Source organism: Bacillus rossius, chromosome 12 (genome assembly GCF_032445375.1).
Source record: "Bacillus rossius redtenbacheri isolate Brsri chromosome 12, Brsri_v3, whole genome shotgun sequence".
Taxonomy (NCBI): Eukaryota; Metazoa; Arthropoda; class Insecta; order Phasmatodea; family Bacillidae; genus Bacillus; species Bacillus rossius.
This window is the reverse complement of record NC_086339.1, coordinates 12,780,143-12,798,321: the sequence shown is the minus strand read 5'-3', so window position 1 is coordinate 12,798,321 and position 18,179 is coordinate 12,780,143. Positions and strand designations below refer to the sequence as shown.

The 18,179-nt window shown below is 39.0% G+C and overlaps 2 protein-coding genes and 1 long non-coding RNA gene across 5 annotated transcripts in view; 2 read left to right on the top strand and 1 right to left on the bottom strand.

Moving 5' to 3' along the window:
* The first annotated feature begins 18 nt into the window (after positions 1-18).
* Positions 19-4,342, top strand: LOC134537250 (uncharacterized). The gene is made up of 4 exons (XM_063377519.1): positions 19-107; positions 2,256-2,429; positions 3,443-3,857; positions 4,180-4,342. Exons 2-4 carry the CDS (start codon positions 2,261-2,263, stop codon positions 4,340-4,342), a joined length of 747 nt encoding a protein of 248 aa, XP_063233589.1. The 5' UTR covers positions 19-107; positions 2,256-2,260.
* Positions 4,343-7,364: 3,022 nt separating this feature from the next.
* Positions 7,365-12,094, bottom strand: LOC134537542 (uncharacterized). The gene is made up of 3 exons (XR_010076002.1): positions 11,858-12,094; positions 10,787-10,876; positions 7,365-8,133 (listed from the first exon to the last, which is right to left on the bottom strand). It is a non-coding gene; the product is annotated as an uncharacterized LOC134537542 (long non-coding RNA).
* Positions 12,095-12,751: 657 nt separating this feature from the next.
* Positions 12,752-18,179, top strand: part of LOC134537541 (SR-related and CTD-associated factor 4) — a 58,599-nt gene continuing 53,171 nt past the window's right edge. For all 3 annotated transcript variants that reach the window (XM_063378098.1, XM_063378097.1, XM_063378096.1), the window contains exons 1-5: positions 12,752-12,911; positions 15,361-15,489; positions 16,122-16,283; positions 17,177-17,545; positions 17,739-17,861. In XM_063378098.1, coding sequence (XP_063234168.1) covers positions 12,852-12,911; positions 15,361-15,489; positions 16,122-16,283; positions 17,177-17,545; positions 17,739-17,861 — 843 coding nt within the window. In that variant the 5' untranslated portion in view covers positions 12,752-12,851. The remainder of the gene's footprint in view (positions 12,912-15,360; positions 15,490-16,121; positions 16,284-17,176; positions 17,546-17,738; positions 17,862-18,179) is intronic.

The window sequence follows — 18,179 nt, the reverse complement described above, 5'->3', positions numbered from 1 at the left end:
ATTTGAAAATAGGCACTACGAAACGAATCGTTAAACACAGTATTCTTTAATCCTCGACAACATATCCCACAGTTTTATCAACATTCCTGTGCAACTGTAACGTGAAGGTAAATTACTTTATGGCACTGGATTCATTTCCTCCATCAACTGTGGAAAAATGTGCCACAATTTAGTTTTCCTTTATAATACAGTTTACAGAGTACTAGCCTCAGCTTCATGAAGGTTTCTAGGGCACTCATACTGTAATGCAGATCTTGTCTATGGTTGAATAAATTAAAGGAAAAAAAAACACAAAATAAATTTCCAGATTTTTTTTTTTTCATTTAACTAGTTTCCACTCTTTAGTCTACATATTGTATGTTAGTTCAGTTATTTGCAGTAAGTGCTAGGGAAAAAGAAATGGGTGACCTACCCAAAAAAATAACCAACACTTCACAATGTCTGTCTGTCTTACTTAAATTAATAAAGGATGACCCATTATCGTTAAAGAGTCTAGATTGTCTTGGCACCCTTAAACGTACGTTGAATATTCACAAAATTCCCTCAAGAAAGTTTGCATGTCAGTGTTTTTACAGTGTTAGGCACCACTCTTTAGGATTTAACAGGCATAGAAACCTGGCTGAGAGACTGTCTCAAGGTTTGACGTCACCCATGTGGCTTGAGATTGTTCTCCATGTCTGTTAGTGATGCTGAAAACCTGCCCTACTCTAAATGACGGGGATGCTGAATTTACTCCCACTTGATTTTCAAGGCGTCCCACAGGCCTCACACACGTCGTGCAAATTCTCATGCTGTATATGGGGGAAATGTGGTTTCCAGAACACTTTTATTTAAAGCACACCACACACTAACACAAATCATCTGGATCTGTACAAATTGTCTGAAGGCACGTAACAGGCTTAGTTGAGGTAGTGGACCACGTATTGTGCTTGGTCGACCCAAAGTGATTCAGAGAGAGCAGCCACAATCGTCTGCTCTCTCTGGTAGGTGGAAGCAACGATTGAGGCAAGGATGATGCTAAATAGCTTTAGTATTCACCAGTTATGAGATATCTTGAATTACCTATTAAAGGTACTAATTTATATATGTAGAAGTAAAATGTGTATTTTTATAAATATTCTCAGTTTCCTTCACAATCACGTATTACCTTCCACTCATGGTTGAGGTGATAGCCCTTGGTCTTGCATTGATTTATTTAATTTTTGTATTTCCATGGCAATGGCTGTTACATTGTTGATGCTTCCTTTGTTTCCATAACAATTGCTATTGCATTGTTGATGTTTCCTAACCAATTTTTAAATTTTTAAATTTGCACTGCCTCAAAGGTTGGTTCATATATAATGTTGGTGTTGAATCTGAGTTAGCTGAAATCATGTAATGACTTTATATTAAATGTCTGCAGAATAAAATCATTGAATCAAGCATAATTGGCAAAGAAACAATGAGAACTGATATTCGTATCACAAAAACCTATAAATGAAACCAAAATACCCTTAATTTTGAAACGATTACAATTTCCAGTGAAGTTGGCTAACAGTTTGACTATCATTAAACTATAAACCACCCACAATAAATTGGTTCCAAATATTTTCTTAGCCAGGCAATGCTTGGTATTGCACCTAGATATTGTTTATTAAATAAATGTGAACCTGAAGGAAATTAGAAAATGTTTTAATCCCATATTTCTTCTGGTTATTTTAGTTTTAATGATTTATTTTTGTTTCATGAGTTGATTTTCAAAATTCTATTTTTTTATTTTTATTTTTTTAAAAAAAGAGGTGAGGCATTGGCGTATCCACGAGATAAGGCATGTGTATTAAGTAAAGCGAGTGTTTTCTGCCTTTAGACATATGGAGCAAAACACGGCTGAAAGTATTGTAAGCGAAATTTATTGTAGTAAAAAACTTAAAAAAAATAATGCATTTATTAAAAAAAGTATTTAAAACACAGTTTTTAAATCACACAGCTTAGTGTCTTAAACCCCAAATAAATTTTATGCATAAGGCACAAAGGAAGCACCAGGCAGAGCTTTTAGAAGGTCTCGTAGACTCATGAACCTGATGAGCACTTTTAAGTTCAGCTTTTGAAAAAATTCACTGAATGTTAACCTTGTATTTATATTTATCAATCAGGCCCAGTGATTGCTAGTTTCAGCATATAAAAGTAGCTCAGAAAGCAGGGCTCCAAAAAAATCAAATGTAAATTATCTGCTGAGGTTGACAGCACCTCAGTATGTGCCACAACTAATGTTCCAGGCGAAATGGATGGCAACCACTCCACGAGTGTCCCTCAGCTGCCTAACATCAATGTCCTGTTCATGGACTGTGCTGTCAGCAAGTCCAATGATGAGGACAACGCCCCATCCCGCTCACCCAGCAGCAGTCCTTGTCCTGAACACTTCTTCTTTGATTCTAAAATTCATGATGCCAGTACGTATCACGTGTTAACAGTATGCTTCTGTGCACCTTCATGCTCAAATTTTTTATTTATTGAATTTGGGTGTTTTTTTCTTGTTGATGTCAATAAAGTCTGTAACACTTAAAAGACACACTTCAAGGATGTTGAAGAAGGAATCGTCCTCGGCCATCTCATCTTTGCCTGTAGTGATTTCGGGAACCCATGTAAAACTGAAATCAAGGTGTCTGAACAGGTATTTGAACCCACATCCCCAGATTACAAGGTATCATACCTTTGCAGCGCAACTTGTTCCGTTTAATGCTCAAATCTTACGTCATTTAACACATTTGTTTATAATATACCTGTGCTCTCAAAACTCAAAAAATATTAACACTAGAAAGAAAATGATTTAAAATCACTGAAAGTAAACTCATTGGGTTTAAAGAAAATTTTAACCAAGCAATACTGTAGAGATACTGTAGATAGCACAAAATCTGTTAATTTTTTTTATAATACACTCAGTATATAATTATGTATATATGAAAATATATATGTGGCTTCCTGCCTAAATCAGGGTCTGCATGGATGGAATGGGACTGACACTCATAGGGACCGGCTGCTCTACCCAAGGGACAGATCTGTCCTAGCCAGCCTGAAGAATGCGTTAAGCGAGATGAAATCGGGCATGGACCAGTGACGGAATGGGAGTACCCCCGAGAAAACCCACAAGCTCACGTTTCCCACTTGCGAAAAAATCTGAAATCGACCAAGCCGGGAACTGAACCCGGATTGCCGTGACGAGAGACAAGTGTTCTGATATCTCAGCCACCGTTCCTCGTGTAGATGATTAAATTACAATTATAAATATTTTTCTCTGATTTAAAATTTTTCTGAACCTCAAATTTTAGTATTTTCTTAAAAAAACCTTAAAAATAACTTATAATTCTGGGTTTACAACCATTATGGTTATCAGAATCACGGTTAGTAATTTGTTCGGTAGAGGGAGGGAACGTGCTGATGAGAACTGTGCAAGTCGCCCCCACAGTTGCAGCGTCGGAGAGAGATCTGACCAGGTGCCTGAGTGACTTCCACGCGGCCACGACCACCGCCGTGGCGGCCGCTCGCACGGGCGCGGCCGTCGCCGCGGACGCGTACACGCGGGAGGCGGAGGCGTGCCACGCCCGGGTGCTTGAGGCACAGGCGGAGTTCCGGGAGGCCGTGGTCATGTCGCTGGCGGGCCCGGAGGAGCTGCGCGGCGCGGTGGAGGTGGCCTCCTTCGGGCTGGGCGTGCAGCTGGCCGCCGCGACGGCGGCGCTCGAGCGGCAGCAGGCCGCCCTGTACGCCGCTCACGAGCACGCCGCCTCGCAGTTCTGCAAGGCCACCGACGCAGCCGCCGCGCGCCTCCAGGCGGGCAACGCACAGGTGGCCGATACCTTCTCCACGAGCATCTGCTCTCTCCTGTACGTATCACGACAGGGGTGGCGACAGACATGTCCTTAGTTTCATTTACTTTGGTTCAACATCTCGTTGATGAGAAAAATTGGAGAAATTATAAATCCCAGCTTATTTTAAGGAACGGTTCCAGCATTCGCCTGGCATAATTTTTAATGCCTGCGGAAAACCACAAATCAGGATGGACGGACCAACTGGGATTTGAATCCAGGTCCAGGTACCCTCGCATGTGGGCTCAGTGTCGTGTGTTCCGCAGCTCGCAACCTCCAGCGAACTCTCACCGTCTGTTTCCAGAGGTGACGTTCACTCTCCCGGTGGAACCGATCCCAGACCAAATGGTTTCGAACTGATGCTTCATCCAGCGGCGGGCAGTGCCGTCCACACAGCGAGCGATCCCGAGCGCTACGAACTGGAGAAGTACAAGACGGTGATGCAGATGATGAACGTGGCCTACTCCATCCACAACAAGAAACAGAACCTTACCTCGCATTAGTGCAGTGCAGCTGTTGGCTCAACGCAGTTTGTGTGTGCCTTCCATTAAACATAAATTCCCCCCCCCCCCCCCCCCGCCCAATACTTGGTTTTCACAGATGGCATAAAACACTCAAGGATGCTCCTTGGTAACTACAATGAAACACTGAGGCAAGTGTCTGTCCAGCCACAGTCGACGAGACCTATTTATGATTAGGGGAGAGTGGGGTGATATGGTGCGGCGGGTAACACAATGCTTATCTGTTTCTCATCGAGTCACTACAAGCATGAATGGTGCTGCACTCTAGTGCTACAACCTGTGTAAAATGATGTATCACTAATTGTGCTTGTGGTCAAGCTATAACAGACTGTAGTTTCTGTAATGCTTTCATGTAATTTTTTGTTGTTGTTTGGTAAAAAGGTATCTTAATTCTCATTCATAATTTGATCAAATGCACATGAAAGTTAGTAAATACATCTGTGCTTATTGATAATGATATATTTTAGAATTAGATTTAATTTGAAATGAGTATTAAATACATGCATTATTTGGAAACAGTACATGATCGGGTAATATGGCATACTCTATTAAAATTTTATTTATTTACTTTTTGTCTTAGTTTTTTGTTTCTTTTTGTAAAGAAAAGAAACTATAAGAGACTTTCTGAGTTTGAAACATGGATATTGTGAGACTTCAATTACATATTGTGTAAAAAAATCAGTTTCAGACACTAAAATACGAGAAAAATTAAAATAGTAAAAGAAAGTCAGGATAGTATATCTTAATGACAAAGCACGAATTCTGTAAAGTAACAAAATGACAGTTTTGATTTAGAGCAGTGGAAATATTTTATTATATACATATATTAATATATATTATTATTAATACCTATAAAGTGGAGAGTTTACAGTTGCAATTGCAGCTAAATATCATTATCCAGCCATCAAATTGTATGCTTTTAAATTTTATCATATTTCCCCACTTTCCCCAAGATTCCTTACTTATTTACTTTTCCATTCAAAGCCAAAATACTGCCAGAAAAGATAAATCGGCCAAGTTTTCTGGAATTCACAGGGAGAAATTTTGAAATATATTTACTTATGTATATTAGTGGACGTGAATCATACACCATATTGTTAATTTAAAGTGTTGTTAAACTTTCCATCTTTTTCCTTGTTATTTTAAAGTGTTGTAAAACATATTCATTTTATTAAGTACATAGGTTATTTTACCATTTGCCAAACTTTATATATATCCTTACACAAAGTATTTATGTATGTATTTGAGTGTTTTAATCGTATTGCTATGGCTAGAATAAGAAGAACAAATTTGAAAGCTACAAGTACTACTAAGACAATGTCATAATTTTTTTGCTGATTATTTTACTATATTTTTCTATCAGGAAGATTACAAACTCATTTATTTGCAATTGTACCCATTCAACTTGTTTAAATGTGAGTATTAAACAAATTATAAATATTTATTTCCATAATTTAGCAGTATTAATTTGGGCTTCGTGTTTGTTTATGCTGTTACGTTGTACGGATATGCACACGAGCTACGCAATGGGACCTCGAGGATCATAGTGGGCAACGCACCACTCACCAACCCAGTGCTCATAGATAAGGGTCGTGCCAGGGTGCTGATATCGCTGCTTGAGCATGATGCGTTGACGAATACGGCCACACAGGGTTTCATGTCTCGACGAGGTCGTGAGACGACACTGGGAGAGAACTGGCCACAGTCAATAGTAAGGAACCATCCCGATATTTTCCGGGAAACAGTGAAGCTTCGGCCACACACAGCACTTTGCTCGCTGTGTTTGCAATGTTCGCTAGGCAAGTAAATCATGGCCAGCTGCATCTCAGGTGTCAATGGACTCCACAAGCTGTGTTCGATATGTCCTGGCGACACCACAAGATGTTTGGTTTGCGACTTCTCTTAAAGTTTTGTTTTGCCCAGTACTGTGCTTTAAATAGTCATGTCGACGGAGAAGTTCATTTAAGAAATACAAAAACATCCATATTTATTAAATAAATCAATAGAAGAATGTAGAAGGCAGGATTTGCAGGACAATGTTTGGGAGTTGATTCCAAGGGAATTCATTCAAACTGAGTTGTATTTATTCTGAAATAATCCATAAATTTAGCTTTTTCCTCACACAACTGCTCTATCAAATTATGAAATTCTTCAAATTATTTTCTTTTTGGATTACTTCATGAACCAGTTTATTTTTATGTTTACATACTGTGTGTGCCAGCAGAAAATGGTATTCATTACATCATTAGAATCATTTTCGAAACCCATTACATGCATATCTCTGACATCGCGAACTAGACTGATCTATCTGGCCACCTGGTGCAGTGAACACAGCGAACATCGCTAAAGCCGCGTCCACACTTGTATCAGATCACCGTATCTGTATCATGAAATGATACGCGATTATGATTCGGCCATCTGAAGACAAGTCAGCCCACTCTGTATCACGTATCTGTATCTTGGATGCGTATCTATTCAGTTTTCCACCTACTAACCTTGTATCATCTGTAAGTCAGTGTAGTGACAATGTCGCACTAGCTGCAGTTGGCTGCTGCCAGCTATATTTTAATACATTAGGTACTTATTGAAAAATAAGTCGAAACGTTCACGAAGGTGGTGGATGAAACGTGTGTTTGTCAACAGAGAAAATCATGGCGGTTCAAGTTTATTACGCGACTTGAATTTTCAGTCGGTAAGTGGGCAGTATAAAAACTTCACCCACATGTCGCCTACAGAGTTCGAATACCTGTTAACCAAAATTGGAGAGCGGATTACGTAGGACACAACATTCAGAAAAGTGATCCCAGCGCAAGATAGGTTAGCTATAACCTTGCGCTTCCTGGCAACAGGAGATTTGTATGCAAGCCTACAATATCTGTTCAGAGTAAGCAAGCAAGCAAGCTATCAGCACAATCATCCCCGAAGTTTGCATGGCGCTGGTAGAAGAATGTATACAGTTGATCAAGGTATGTATTTGAACATTATGCAATGAAATAAAAATATGTTTAACATCAGGTTATTAATTTTTAATCTGTCTTTACAAACACATACACAGAGAAAGAAATGTATTGTATTTTATAAAATGGTATCAAACATTATTCTCATAGCAACTACAAGTGAGTACAAAATTTATTTGCCTTGCAGTTAGGCGTAGGAGAGGTAAATTAGTTTGCACAAACCAAATAACAGGTTTACATTATCATGTTTGATTATTTATTACCCATGTTGTATAATAATTATGCTAGACATATGGTCGAAAACCTATTTACAGCAGGTCTGTAATGATCAAGCTGTCCTCTGAAACAGATTAAGAATCGGAAGCAGGACTGGCCGCCGCAGAAATGTTTGCAAAAGACTGAAGTGGTTGTACAGTGCTTATGAAAGGTTCATTGAAACTTCCACGTTGATACGAGGTTTTTAAGTTTGAAGGGGGGTTGGCCATGGCAGGTTAGCTGTAGAACCCACGTTTTGCCTTAACAAACAATGTCATTATGTCCGCTTGTAGATGCGTACTCTCGTCGTCAGTGAATGATCGAAGCTTCATCGTGACAAAATTACCAAATGACTGGCATTCATCATTCTGTTCATTGCTGTAAGCTGCAATAATACTGAACGCTTTGTCAAGACGATCATCATTGACAGATTTTCTCTTGCGGTTATTCGGTGTGGGCTGTGGCGTTCAAGTAATTCCCGAGCGTTCGGAAAAACTGCTGCCAGGGGATTGTGGCACTTGTTCATTTTCAGGTCGTCGCATTTTCGTCACCGGTTGCCATCTGAGAAAAAAAAAAAACTGTAATATATTATCAATGATCTCCACATCGTCGTACAATATTCCTTTGATAGTAATGTTTATGTTGTGTTTGTTAGTTGCTAGATTTGTTAATTTGTATTAGCAATGATTTGAAGAAAGATGATGTACAACAGACGGCAACATATACAACTAAAAGGGAACTGTGGATGGAATAGGCCATGTCATTATGTTAAGTACTCCATTCCAGCATTCGCCTGGAGTGATTTTGGGAAAGGATGGAAAAACCGAAATCAGGATGGCCGGAGCCGGGAATCGAACCCGAGTCCTTTCGAATGCGAGTCCAACGTGCTAAATGTTGCGTAACCTCGCTCTATTACTACTAGTAATTGGTTTTCGTACAGTGTGTGGGTCGGTCGCACTGTCGGTTACTTTTATTTGTTAATTTACCCTTGCTTTTTTGAAAATTTTTCTTGTGTACTTTACTGTGCACATTAGCCCTATAATTTGTATGGTCACAGTTTCCTCACTTGTTCAGTTATTTGCATTCCTCACATATAGGGAACATTTACGTATAGCTACATTTGCCCTACATTTAGACGGTAAAAATTTTCTCACTCGTTACTGTTTTGTGCTTTCCTCAAATATAGGCGATATTTACTTATTGTAATGTTTGTCGTTTATGAACCAAATACATTTTATCTTTCCAGGTGCCAGAATCCGAGGAGGAATGGTTGGAAGTATCGAATCAGTTCGAAGAAATGTGGAATTTCCCTCATGGAAAACATGTGGTGATACAGTGTCCGATCAAAAGTGGCAGCGATTTTTATTCATACAAAGATCTATTTAGTATTGTGTTGTTTGCAGTACGTAGTAGATGCAAACTACAACTTTTTGTTTGTAGATGTGGGTTGCCAAAGACGGATTTCAGACGGCGGGGTATTCGCTAACACCAATCTGTATAAACAATTAGAGGACAATATTATTAAACCTTCCTCATCCTAAACCTCTTACTAATGTTTCAAACAAATGTATTCCATTTTTTTTCGTAGGTGATGACGCTTTGGCCCTGACGGATTATATGATGAAACAATACCCAGGGTTGTATCGCAAAGGGTCTAAAGAGCGCATTTACAACTACAGGATAAGTAGAACACGAAGAATAGTGGAAAATGTGTCGTCGAGCGGGCTGATCCCTTTATTGGTTGTGTAGGTTCTTGGGCTAGCTCAGTTGGGGGTGGGTTTCGGGCCGCGTGGCAGTTAAGAGGATCTAGCCTGCTAATAATGAAACTACATAGGGTTTCGTGGCACTCACTCTTTTTATTGGCCACTATTTGCACTGGCACGGGGCTATCGCAGTTCCCGCCTACGACCGTTCTTAGGTGAGGCCTGACTACACGAGAATTTCCCCTTACACGGCCGCCTATGGGAAGTAGTAGGCGCCGGCGTCGCGGCGCTAACCGATGGCGTTTGTCCCAAACCGGCAGGGCTTTGATTTCCTGTCCTATAGCGAATTCAGGCAAGCACTACCTGCGGACACAGTTTCTGAAATGTCCCATTAAAATGGCGAGGTCTCGTCCATGACACAATGGTACTATTTTATCCTAGGCAATGCATGACTATACAAGCGAATAAAGATATATATATATACATACATACGAGAGGAAAGGAAAAAATTATGAAACACTAATAAAAAGAAAACTAAACTATCTACAATAAGGCGACCCCTTGGCAATAGTTTACATACTAATCTCCATAGTTTCGAACTGCCTGACACGACTCGAAGACTGTTGCTGATCTATTCCCCGCGTCACTGACGTTAAGCCCGGAGGCCTCTATGCTCACCCGTTTCACTCGTCTTGGCGAGAGCTCGCGGCCGACACGTCACTCCTCCGCGGTTCTCCAGACGCGACTCCCCTCTGCTCGCGCCGACCCCCTCCCCGCGCGCGTCTCGTGCAGCATCTGACGTCCTCGTGGACGGGAACCCGCGACTTGTTCACCCCGTGCATATTAAAATACATGTTATTTACCCTTCTAATTTAAATTATACATGATGGATGATATTATAGTTTTTACAATAAAAATTATGTCCTGCTGAAAGAAAAGAAAATATACATAAAAAACTACGTCGGAGGGACACTGATTTATTGAAGGTGGCACCACTGGCTCCCGCACACGCCCGCGCACAGAAGAAGGCGGTGACGCGCCATAACAGCCTGTAGGAGCTAGGGTGGCCTCTGGGTCGACGTCAAATGTATTTGGTGTGGTATCGTCAATTTTCCGTGTCTTGATAAAACCAATGCTTCTGGAACCTGAAAAGGCTCAGCTAGTTGTGATGACGATTGCATGTCTAAATAATTTCTTGAGACGACAGCCTTTGTCATCTTTGCGATACACCCCTCCTGGAACCTTTGATGTTGAAGAAAAAGGTGAGGTGATTGAGGGAAGCTGGCGAGTACAGACAAGTGAAAGATCTGCGTTATTTGTCGCACTCAGAAAAGTCTCTAGGCGGTCGTCTTTAAAAGCTAAGGAAATACGGCAGGAACTAACTGACAATTTCCTAAACGAGGGAAGAGTTGAGTGGCAGGAAAAGTACGCATAAACAATCGTCAATCATGACCGAGTGTGTAGGTAACAAACAAGGATATTATTATGCTTAAAGTTGTTTATGTACTTACCCTGCTCAGTCTGGCGTGGGTTGTTCTTGTCAAAAAGAAATTTCAAACTGTCAAAAGCAAACCATGTGCTCTTGTATACATCATCTGCACCTGTAACAAAAACATGATTATTTACAGTCCTTTAAGAAGTTTAGTTAATAATCGCACAATGCTTAATATAATTATTACGCACGTTACTTACTGCAACCTCAAGTAAGTGTAAAGTGTAATTTAGGATCACGCTCACTGACAGTTAACTTTCGGTACTGGCCGTTTCCAGAGCACTAGTAACCGCGCCCCCGCGAGACTGCTGCTGCAAATTCACAGTGTTATGTTAGTGTTGTGTTTTGTTCTGTAATCAGTGTGTGTTAATGTAACTGTACAACGGCTCAGACGCCGCATAGTGCATTTGCATAGTTTTTGTAGTGGTTCTGCCACCGTGTAGTGTACGTATAGGGAGTACGGCGTATCCATGCGTACAGGGGCGCAAAAACTAAATTTCCAAAGGGGGGGCGGGGCAATATACCTTTTTATAAAGAATCATTGATCCCCCCTACTGAAGCAGGGGGGTCCGCCCCCCCCCCGGGAAAATTTGTATTTCAAGGTGGAAAATGGTGCTATTTAAGCAGTTTTATTATCTAAAAATTGATTACACAGCACTTTCTTTGCCCCCGTTTGCCCCCACTTCAAGGTTGTTGCGCCCCTGCATGCGTACCACCGGAGAAGTCCATGAATTAAACGCAAATTAACATAAATGGTGTCGCTTACGATTATTTCGCACCACATGTACTTAGGGAAGTTCAGGATAGATTTCAAGCCGCGTACGTGGCGGGGCACGTGGGGGCAGAGTACCCACGGCCCATCACCAATGGTCTAGTGTCCCACTAGCCTGGCGCCCCCCGGACAACAGCAGTACAGCGACGCCCGTAGCGTCCGTCAGGTACTTCCCGGGCCTTCTACAGAGGCCGGGTGACGGCATGTCATTCATTGGTTTGCAAAGTCGAGAAGATACGTCTAAAGTTTGTGATGTTTGAAGTCGATTTTTTTACTTGTACATGTGTCATGTATCTGTAGGATTGATTATTTACTGACCTGGTGGTCGGTAGATTCGGCAGAGTCCCCCATTGGGACCATTTACCACCACTGTTACCCATTAGAAGAAATCTTGTTTCGTTCCATGTTCTATCTTCAAAATGTGTATAGAGTTAAAAGTACAGCAAACCCACGGCACCATTAGGTAAGTAGATTTATGTACTTTAGTAAACTTCCTAACTTCGAAAAGTGCAGCCTATCATAAAACCCTCTCACTTCAAAGTCGCGAGACAGAATCTTATTTTATTTATTTTTTATTTTTTATATAGTTAAGTGGCCTACAGCTTTCGTCCATAGCCAAAGAGTCATTATATGCAGCGTGAATCATAATTTCGAATCGTTATCAAATATGAGAATATGTATATCTTTTACACCCATGCCTTACCCGGAACTCGAACCCAGAATACCTCGCACCGTAAGCCGGTGTGCAGCAGACTACGCTACGGAAGTCGGCAGACAGAATCTTAAGTCATTATGTGGTTAACACACGACCCTTAAATTCTTACACGACACTCATAAACCTTTCCACTAGTTTACATAGAGTCATCAGTTAAGTACACGAATAATTCTTAAATCTTATTTTATAATTCTTAATTTTCAATCGTAAACTAATGTTTAATAATTTTTTTAAAAAAACATTAGTAGAAGCACAATTTAAAATTCTGGAAAGTAGTCTTTTGAATGTCTTAAATATTTTAATATTTTATACTAAACCCTTTATTTCATAAATTAAGTTTCTGTTATAATTTTAAAATTTCTTTAGTGATTTTCTTGTAGTTAGTTTTTTAATACATTTTTTTTAGTAACTTTATAAACGCCTTTGAAAAGTTATGTTGGTGTAAATATTTTGTCTTTCCGGTTGATGTTTGATCATCTTCTTCCGTCGCCATCTTAATTTTAATGAATGAAGTCGGTGTTTGTTGTTTTATCACAGAAGCAATGTTTTTCTGTTTATAGGGATGTTGATAGTTAATTTTCAATAAAATACTTTGAAATGAATCTAACAGACTTAAATTCCGGGGGAATGGAGGCAGTGAAATCGTTTAATGGCGAGGTTAGATTTTGTGTTACAATTTTGAGTGTAGTAGTAATTAAGTTGCATTGATTATTTTAATATATTCTGCACATATTAAAACATAGTTGTTGTAAGTGCATGTAAGATAGTGTTATGTATTATTCTTGGCGTTTAAATTAATTTTTAGATATATTTTTTACCTATTTTTAGAACGCTAAATTGTCTATATTGCGTTGTACTGTTGCATGATAGTGAATCTACTATTTTCTTACAATTAATTTTTTTTCTTAGAATAATTTTAATGCTTAATTTGTGAGATAACTTCGTATTGCTGTGTAGCATAGGTACTTGTGAATGGGAAGTTGATGGTTTTCTGATATTCTGACACAATGAAGGTGGATATTTATTCTGTTCCTGGACCCATTCCATTCCTGGGAGTCTTAGTTGCCCTGCCATCAAATGTGCAGTGGTTGACTATTAGCCTAGTATGTATTTATTGGCCACGATAACGGTACAGGGCAATGTGTATTTAACGTATTTTACTGATTAAAAAATAGTTGCTGAAGTTGAAGGTCTTCTTTTACAAATCTCAAGATTGTTAGGTTGGCAGGTATGCATCCGATGTAAAATATGCCTCTCATCACAGGACACTCACGGAAACACCAACCAGAGCTGCCAACCATTACGGATTTTCCGTAATTATTACGGATTTTAACCCCGAATTACGGAATTACGGAACATCGCTAGTTTATTACGGAAACGAGGCTTTGTGCTGCATGGTAACGGAAAAATTTACGTTTCTGCTGTGCGTGTTTCGTGAACGCTGTTTGAATACTTCGGTTGGTTGCTCAAATAACGGAACTAGTAAGTGTGCGCATGTACGATGTACTGTCGAAATAAGTAAATTAATTCTCGTGTTTTCAAATAATAATGGGATGGTATTACGTCCGTTGTACGATACAACTAGTACATATCCTCGGACTTATCGTTTGAAGGCTACTTACATCACGATAATTTTTGTACGGTACTTTGGCTAACCTGTGTTGTATTAATTTATTTCTTGAAAGCCATTTTTTTCATCATAGTGTTTTTGTCCGGTTTTTGTCGTGTCTACAGACGTGAAAATGTTTTTATTTTTTTCGATAGTGTTGTGTTCTTCAGTGCCGGTTGTAGAAATGAAGCGTGAGACAGAATAATGTGCATCTGTGGGAAAAAACACGCAAGACTTCAGAACTTTCCACTTAAATATTCAAAAGAATGGCCATGATTGTCGTTTTTAAATGTTTGGAACGCCACGGTTTTGTAATGTATGCGCGTGTGACTTTTCGATTGCACATGGTGAAAGGGATGACTGTAGACGGCATATTGAATCATAGAAACATGCAGAACATTTTAAAGCCGTGACTAGCAATAAATCTATATTTTCGTTTTTTCGCTACATCTGAAGAAACGAAAGTAACGAACGCAGTTATTGTTTACAAGTCCTTGTGTTTGTCTTGTTTGTTTACATGACATTTCTTATCGAACCAGGATAAAAGAAGCAAATAAAAAGACAGTTGTTTTAAAGTTTAACTTTGAATACATTGAATTGAAGATTCAAAATATCCAGTAAAATTATTAATATTTCTTACATATTCAGATGATTGTATTGTTCAAATAGATTTTTTTATGTATTAATTTGCATTGTATTCATATTTTTCTTTTTCTTTTGCATATTATTGTCGTTGTTTTATCTTGTGAGTGTGTTATAATGCCCCAGGAAAAATTTATCGTGCATGATTTACGCGTACTTTTTTCATATACCTAATTGCCATTACTGATGGGTGTGATTTGAGGTTGGCAGCTCTGCACCAACTATGCTTCCATCAGGAAATAAAACAGTATCAAACAAACAAATCTACTATGAATGACCATAAATAGGTGTATGAGAATGGTGCAATCAATTTTTGAGAATTATTTTGAAATTTTAAAATTGTCACTTTTTGAGAAAACCTAATTTGGAATATTCTGTCACATTTTTTGTTATTTTTTAATTTAGTAACCCATATCAAGTTTTATGTCATACTCATACGAAAGTTTATAAAAAAAGATTTTTAATGGGACCAATTTGAGCTTACTAACACTAATCGTTTCCGAGTGACAATTATTTTGTTCAGTTAGAAACATGCTAAATTTGTTTGTTTGCCAAGTTTTGCAAATTAATAAAAAAACAACTAACCCCAAATTTCTAAAAATAATTTTTTTTTATGTAAGTTACAAAAAAAATAATTGAATGCTAATAAGGCCCAGTAGAATTTGAATTAAAAGTTTGCTGATTTGAAAGGGACTGGGTTATGTGACTTGCATATTTTTAGAGTTAAAAACTTTATATTAAAGCATTTACACTTGATTCTATTTTGTTACCTAATATATAATTATTTGTTATATCCAACTATCAATCCTGCATCATAGTGTGCATGCAGTAATTTGTTACTGTTTGGTTTTGCAGCTATCGTCTTTGTACGAAGTCAAGCCCCCGATATCCAAAGCAAAAATGACTGCCATCACAAGGGGGGCGATCAAGGCCATAAAATTCTATAAGCACGTAGTACAGAGTGTGGAAAAATTTATACATAAGGTGAGTTGGTTTTTAATTAAGTATGGAGGTGTTTACAAACTATATTTTTTAATGCCAACCATCTGAAATGAATTAAACTAACTCTATAAAACAATGAAGTAGCGGTGTGTCCATATTCTGTAAATTCAGGTAAGTTGGAATAGTTCAGGGAATGTACTTCAGATCTTGGAAAATGCCATGAAAATTTCCTAATGATAGTAATTTTAGGGGGAAATGTCATGATCCAGTCTAACACAACCTAGACTGAAAGCAATTTTTTTTTAATATGGTGTTTTAGTGCATAGTCATACTCATACAAACTGTAACATGCCATGTCCAAGGTTCTGTTTGAAGTAAAGAAAGTGGAGAGAGAATTAGACCAGCTATGGTTTTGGATGGTGGAGGCTGGGTCTTTTATGTTTCCATCAGAAAATTGCATTATCAGTAAATTGATTTTGACATCATTTTCTTCCATGACAAAACAAAGGTGTTCATGTTTATTTACTTGAGTTGAAACTAATTTACAATATAAGTAATTTTAGCTAATGTAAAAAAAATTGTTGCTGGACCTGTTGAAGGTATGACTTTTAGGAGATATAGTCTGTCTTTTTGTTGCTACATCTTAAAACATTTTTTTTTTATTTCATTTCTAGTGCAAACCTGAGTACAAAGTTCCTGGCCTGTATGTAATCGACTCCATTGTAAGACAGTCAAGGCACCAATTTGGAGCAGAAAAGGATGTGTTTGCTCCAAGGTTCTCGAAAAACCTGCAGAGTACATTTGTGAACCTCTTCAAATGCCCTCCTGAGGACAAGGTATGTAAACTGCTGAGTTCAGTAGCTGCTTTGGGTGATTGGTGTTTTTGTAAGATTAGTACAAAAGAAGCCTGGTAATCATAAGAATTGTAGATGTCTTATGCTTTAAATAATTAATTGCTGTTTATATCTTGATAGGTATAGTAGAATGTTATTCTAACCATGAATTGGTACAAGAGTCAATGCAGGATAGCTAAGTGCTATGCATAACTATAATTTTTTTTCCAAATTAAATTTTGAGACACACATTAACATTGAACATGTGTGGTTCTTATACTTGGTCTTTGTAGTACAGTTGTACTCCTCAACAACTTTCTGTGGACACAAAATAATACATAATTACAAACCTGCAAATATAAGATTTAACACATTATTTAAAAGGCCTTTGCTTTAGTATTAATTCTACAAAACATATTCTGAACTTTATTAAATCCATCAGCTGTCATAAATTTTTACACAGCAAACAAGTTAGTGAGAGTGCGAACAATATTTCAAATTCTTGCAAATGTACATTATAAACAATTTAGAAATTTAGAATCTCCTATTAATTTCTTCAACCTGATAAAATTATTTATAGTTTAAATGTCTGGAAAATTGCAATTTAAAAAATTGTAACATGATTTATGAGAACATGATTAAATGTTTATATGTGTGTAACTGCTCTAGCTTATACTTATATTAATTTTTATTGATATACACCATCGCACGTCATGTTAGAGATGTTAATACACATTGTGATTGCGGTGTGAACTGCTATTGGTGGCTGGCGATTACCACCAGGTATCATTTATTCAACTTCTTAGCATAGTTTTAGAGTTTTTCTCTTTATATCTTGTAAAATAGATGCGTACTGCGACAGTTAGATTTGACCAGACCCTGCGTTTCTGTTACAGAGCAAGGTGATCCGTGTGCTCAACCTGTGGCAGAAGAACTCTGTGTTCCAATCGGAGGTGATCCAGCCGCTGTTCGACCTGGCGGACCCCAACCACCCCATCCACCAGGAGCAGGCGGCGCTGGCGGCGGCCAGTGTCACCAGCAACGGGCTGGGGGCCTCCTCCGCGGGGCGGACCCCTCCTCCCTCGGGCGTCGCCCCCTCCCGGGCCCCGCCCGGCTCGGGCAAGGCCCAGGCGGCGGGCAAGCAGGACCAGGCGGGCCAGCCCGTGTGGCTGTCCCTGGCCCAGTCGCAGATAGAGGCGGCCAGCAACGCGGTCAAGCAGCTGGCGGGACCCAGCGGCAACGCCGTTCCGCCCCCCAAGCCCACCGTGAGTCCCTCTGTTTCTGAACAATGTCACTCTTGTGTGCAGCAGTGCATGTAATCAGGCCAATAATTTTTTTCTTTTCGTGAGGGTGATAAGTTTAATACTACTCGGGTTTACTTACGTAACGTTTTCCTTTGTAAGCAGTGAAAGAAATTTGTCGTGAGACACTCACAAAGCACGTGTCGAATGTGTACAGACTCCGGTCCAGATGACTGCCCAGAGCGTGGATGCCAACATCATCTTACAGCTGCAGCAGCTGCAACAGCTGCTTCTGAAGCAGCAGCAACAGGAGATAGCTGCCCAGCAGGAGTCCCCGAAGGTGAGTTTTCGGCTCCTTTCTACCTGGTGCATTTTCCTTTGATCCTGTGGCATGATTGTTGTTTGAATATGTCTGTGCATCAGTTAGGACAGGATATTTGTGCAAACAGTGAAATTTCAAACCAATTCACAAAAAAGGTTGGCATTTTAAAAAATGTATTAAATAGTGACGAAATAAGCCAATAATTAAAGTTTAAAATCTAGTTTTTCACCTGTTTTGGTTGTTTAACGGCTGCCATTCAACTTGAATTTTAGTTCACTATTATTTACAAGTGTGCAGAAAATGAAATTTTGCTTCACTAATAGTTAGGAAAAATCA

Bases quoted from the DNA above. Each gene is read 5' to 3' on its own strand.
- LOC134537250 (XM_063377519.1), top strand. From the start codon at position 2,261: ATGGATGGCAACCACTCCACGAGTGTCCCTCAGCTGCCTAACATCAAT. The intron at 2,430-3,442 runs GTACGTATCACG...TCGCCCCCACAG, and splicing joins TTCTAAAATTCATGATGCCA to TTGCAGCGTCGGAGAGAGAT. The intron at 3,858-4,179 runs GTACGTATCACG...AACCGATCCCAG, and splicing joins ACGAGCATCTGCTCTCTCCT to ACCAAATGGTTTCGAACTGA.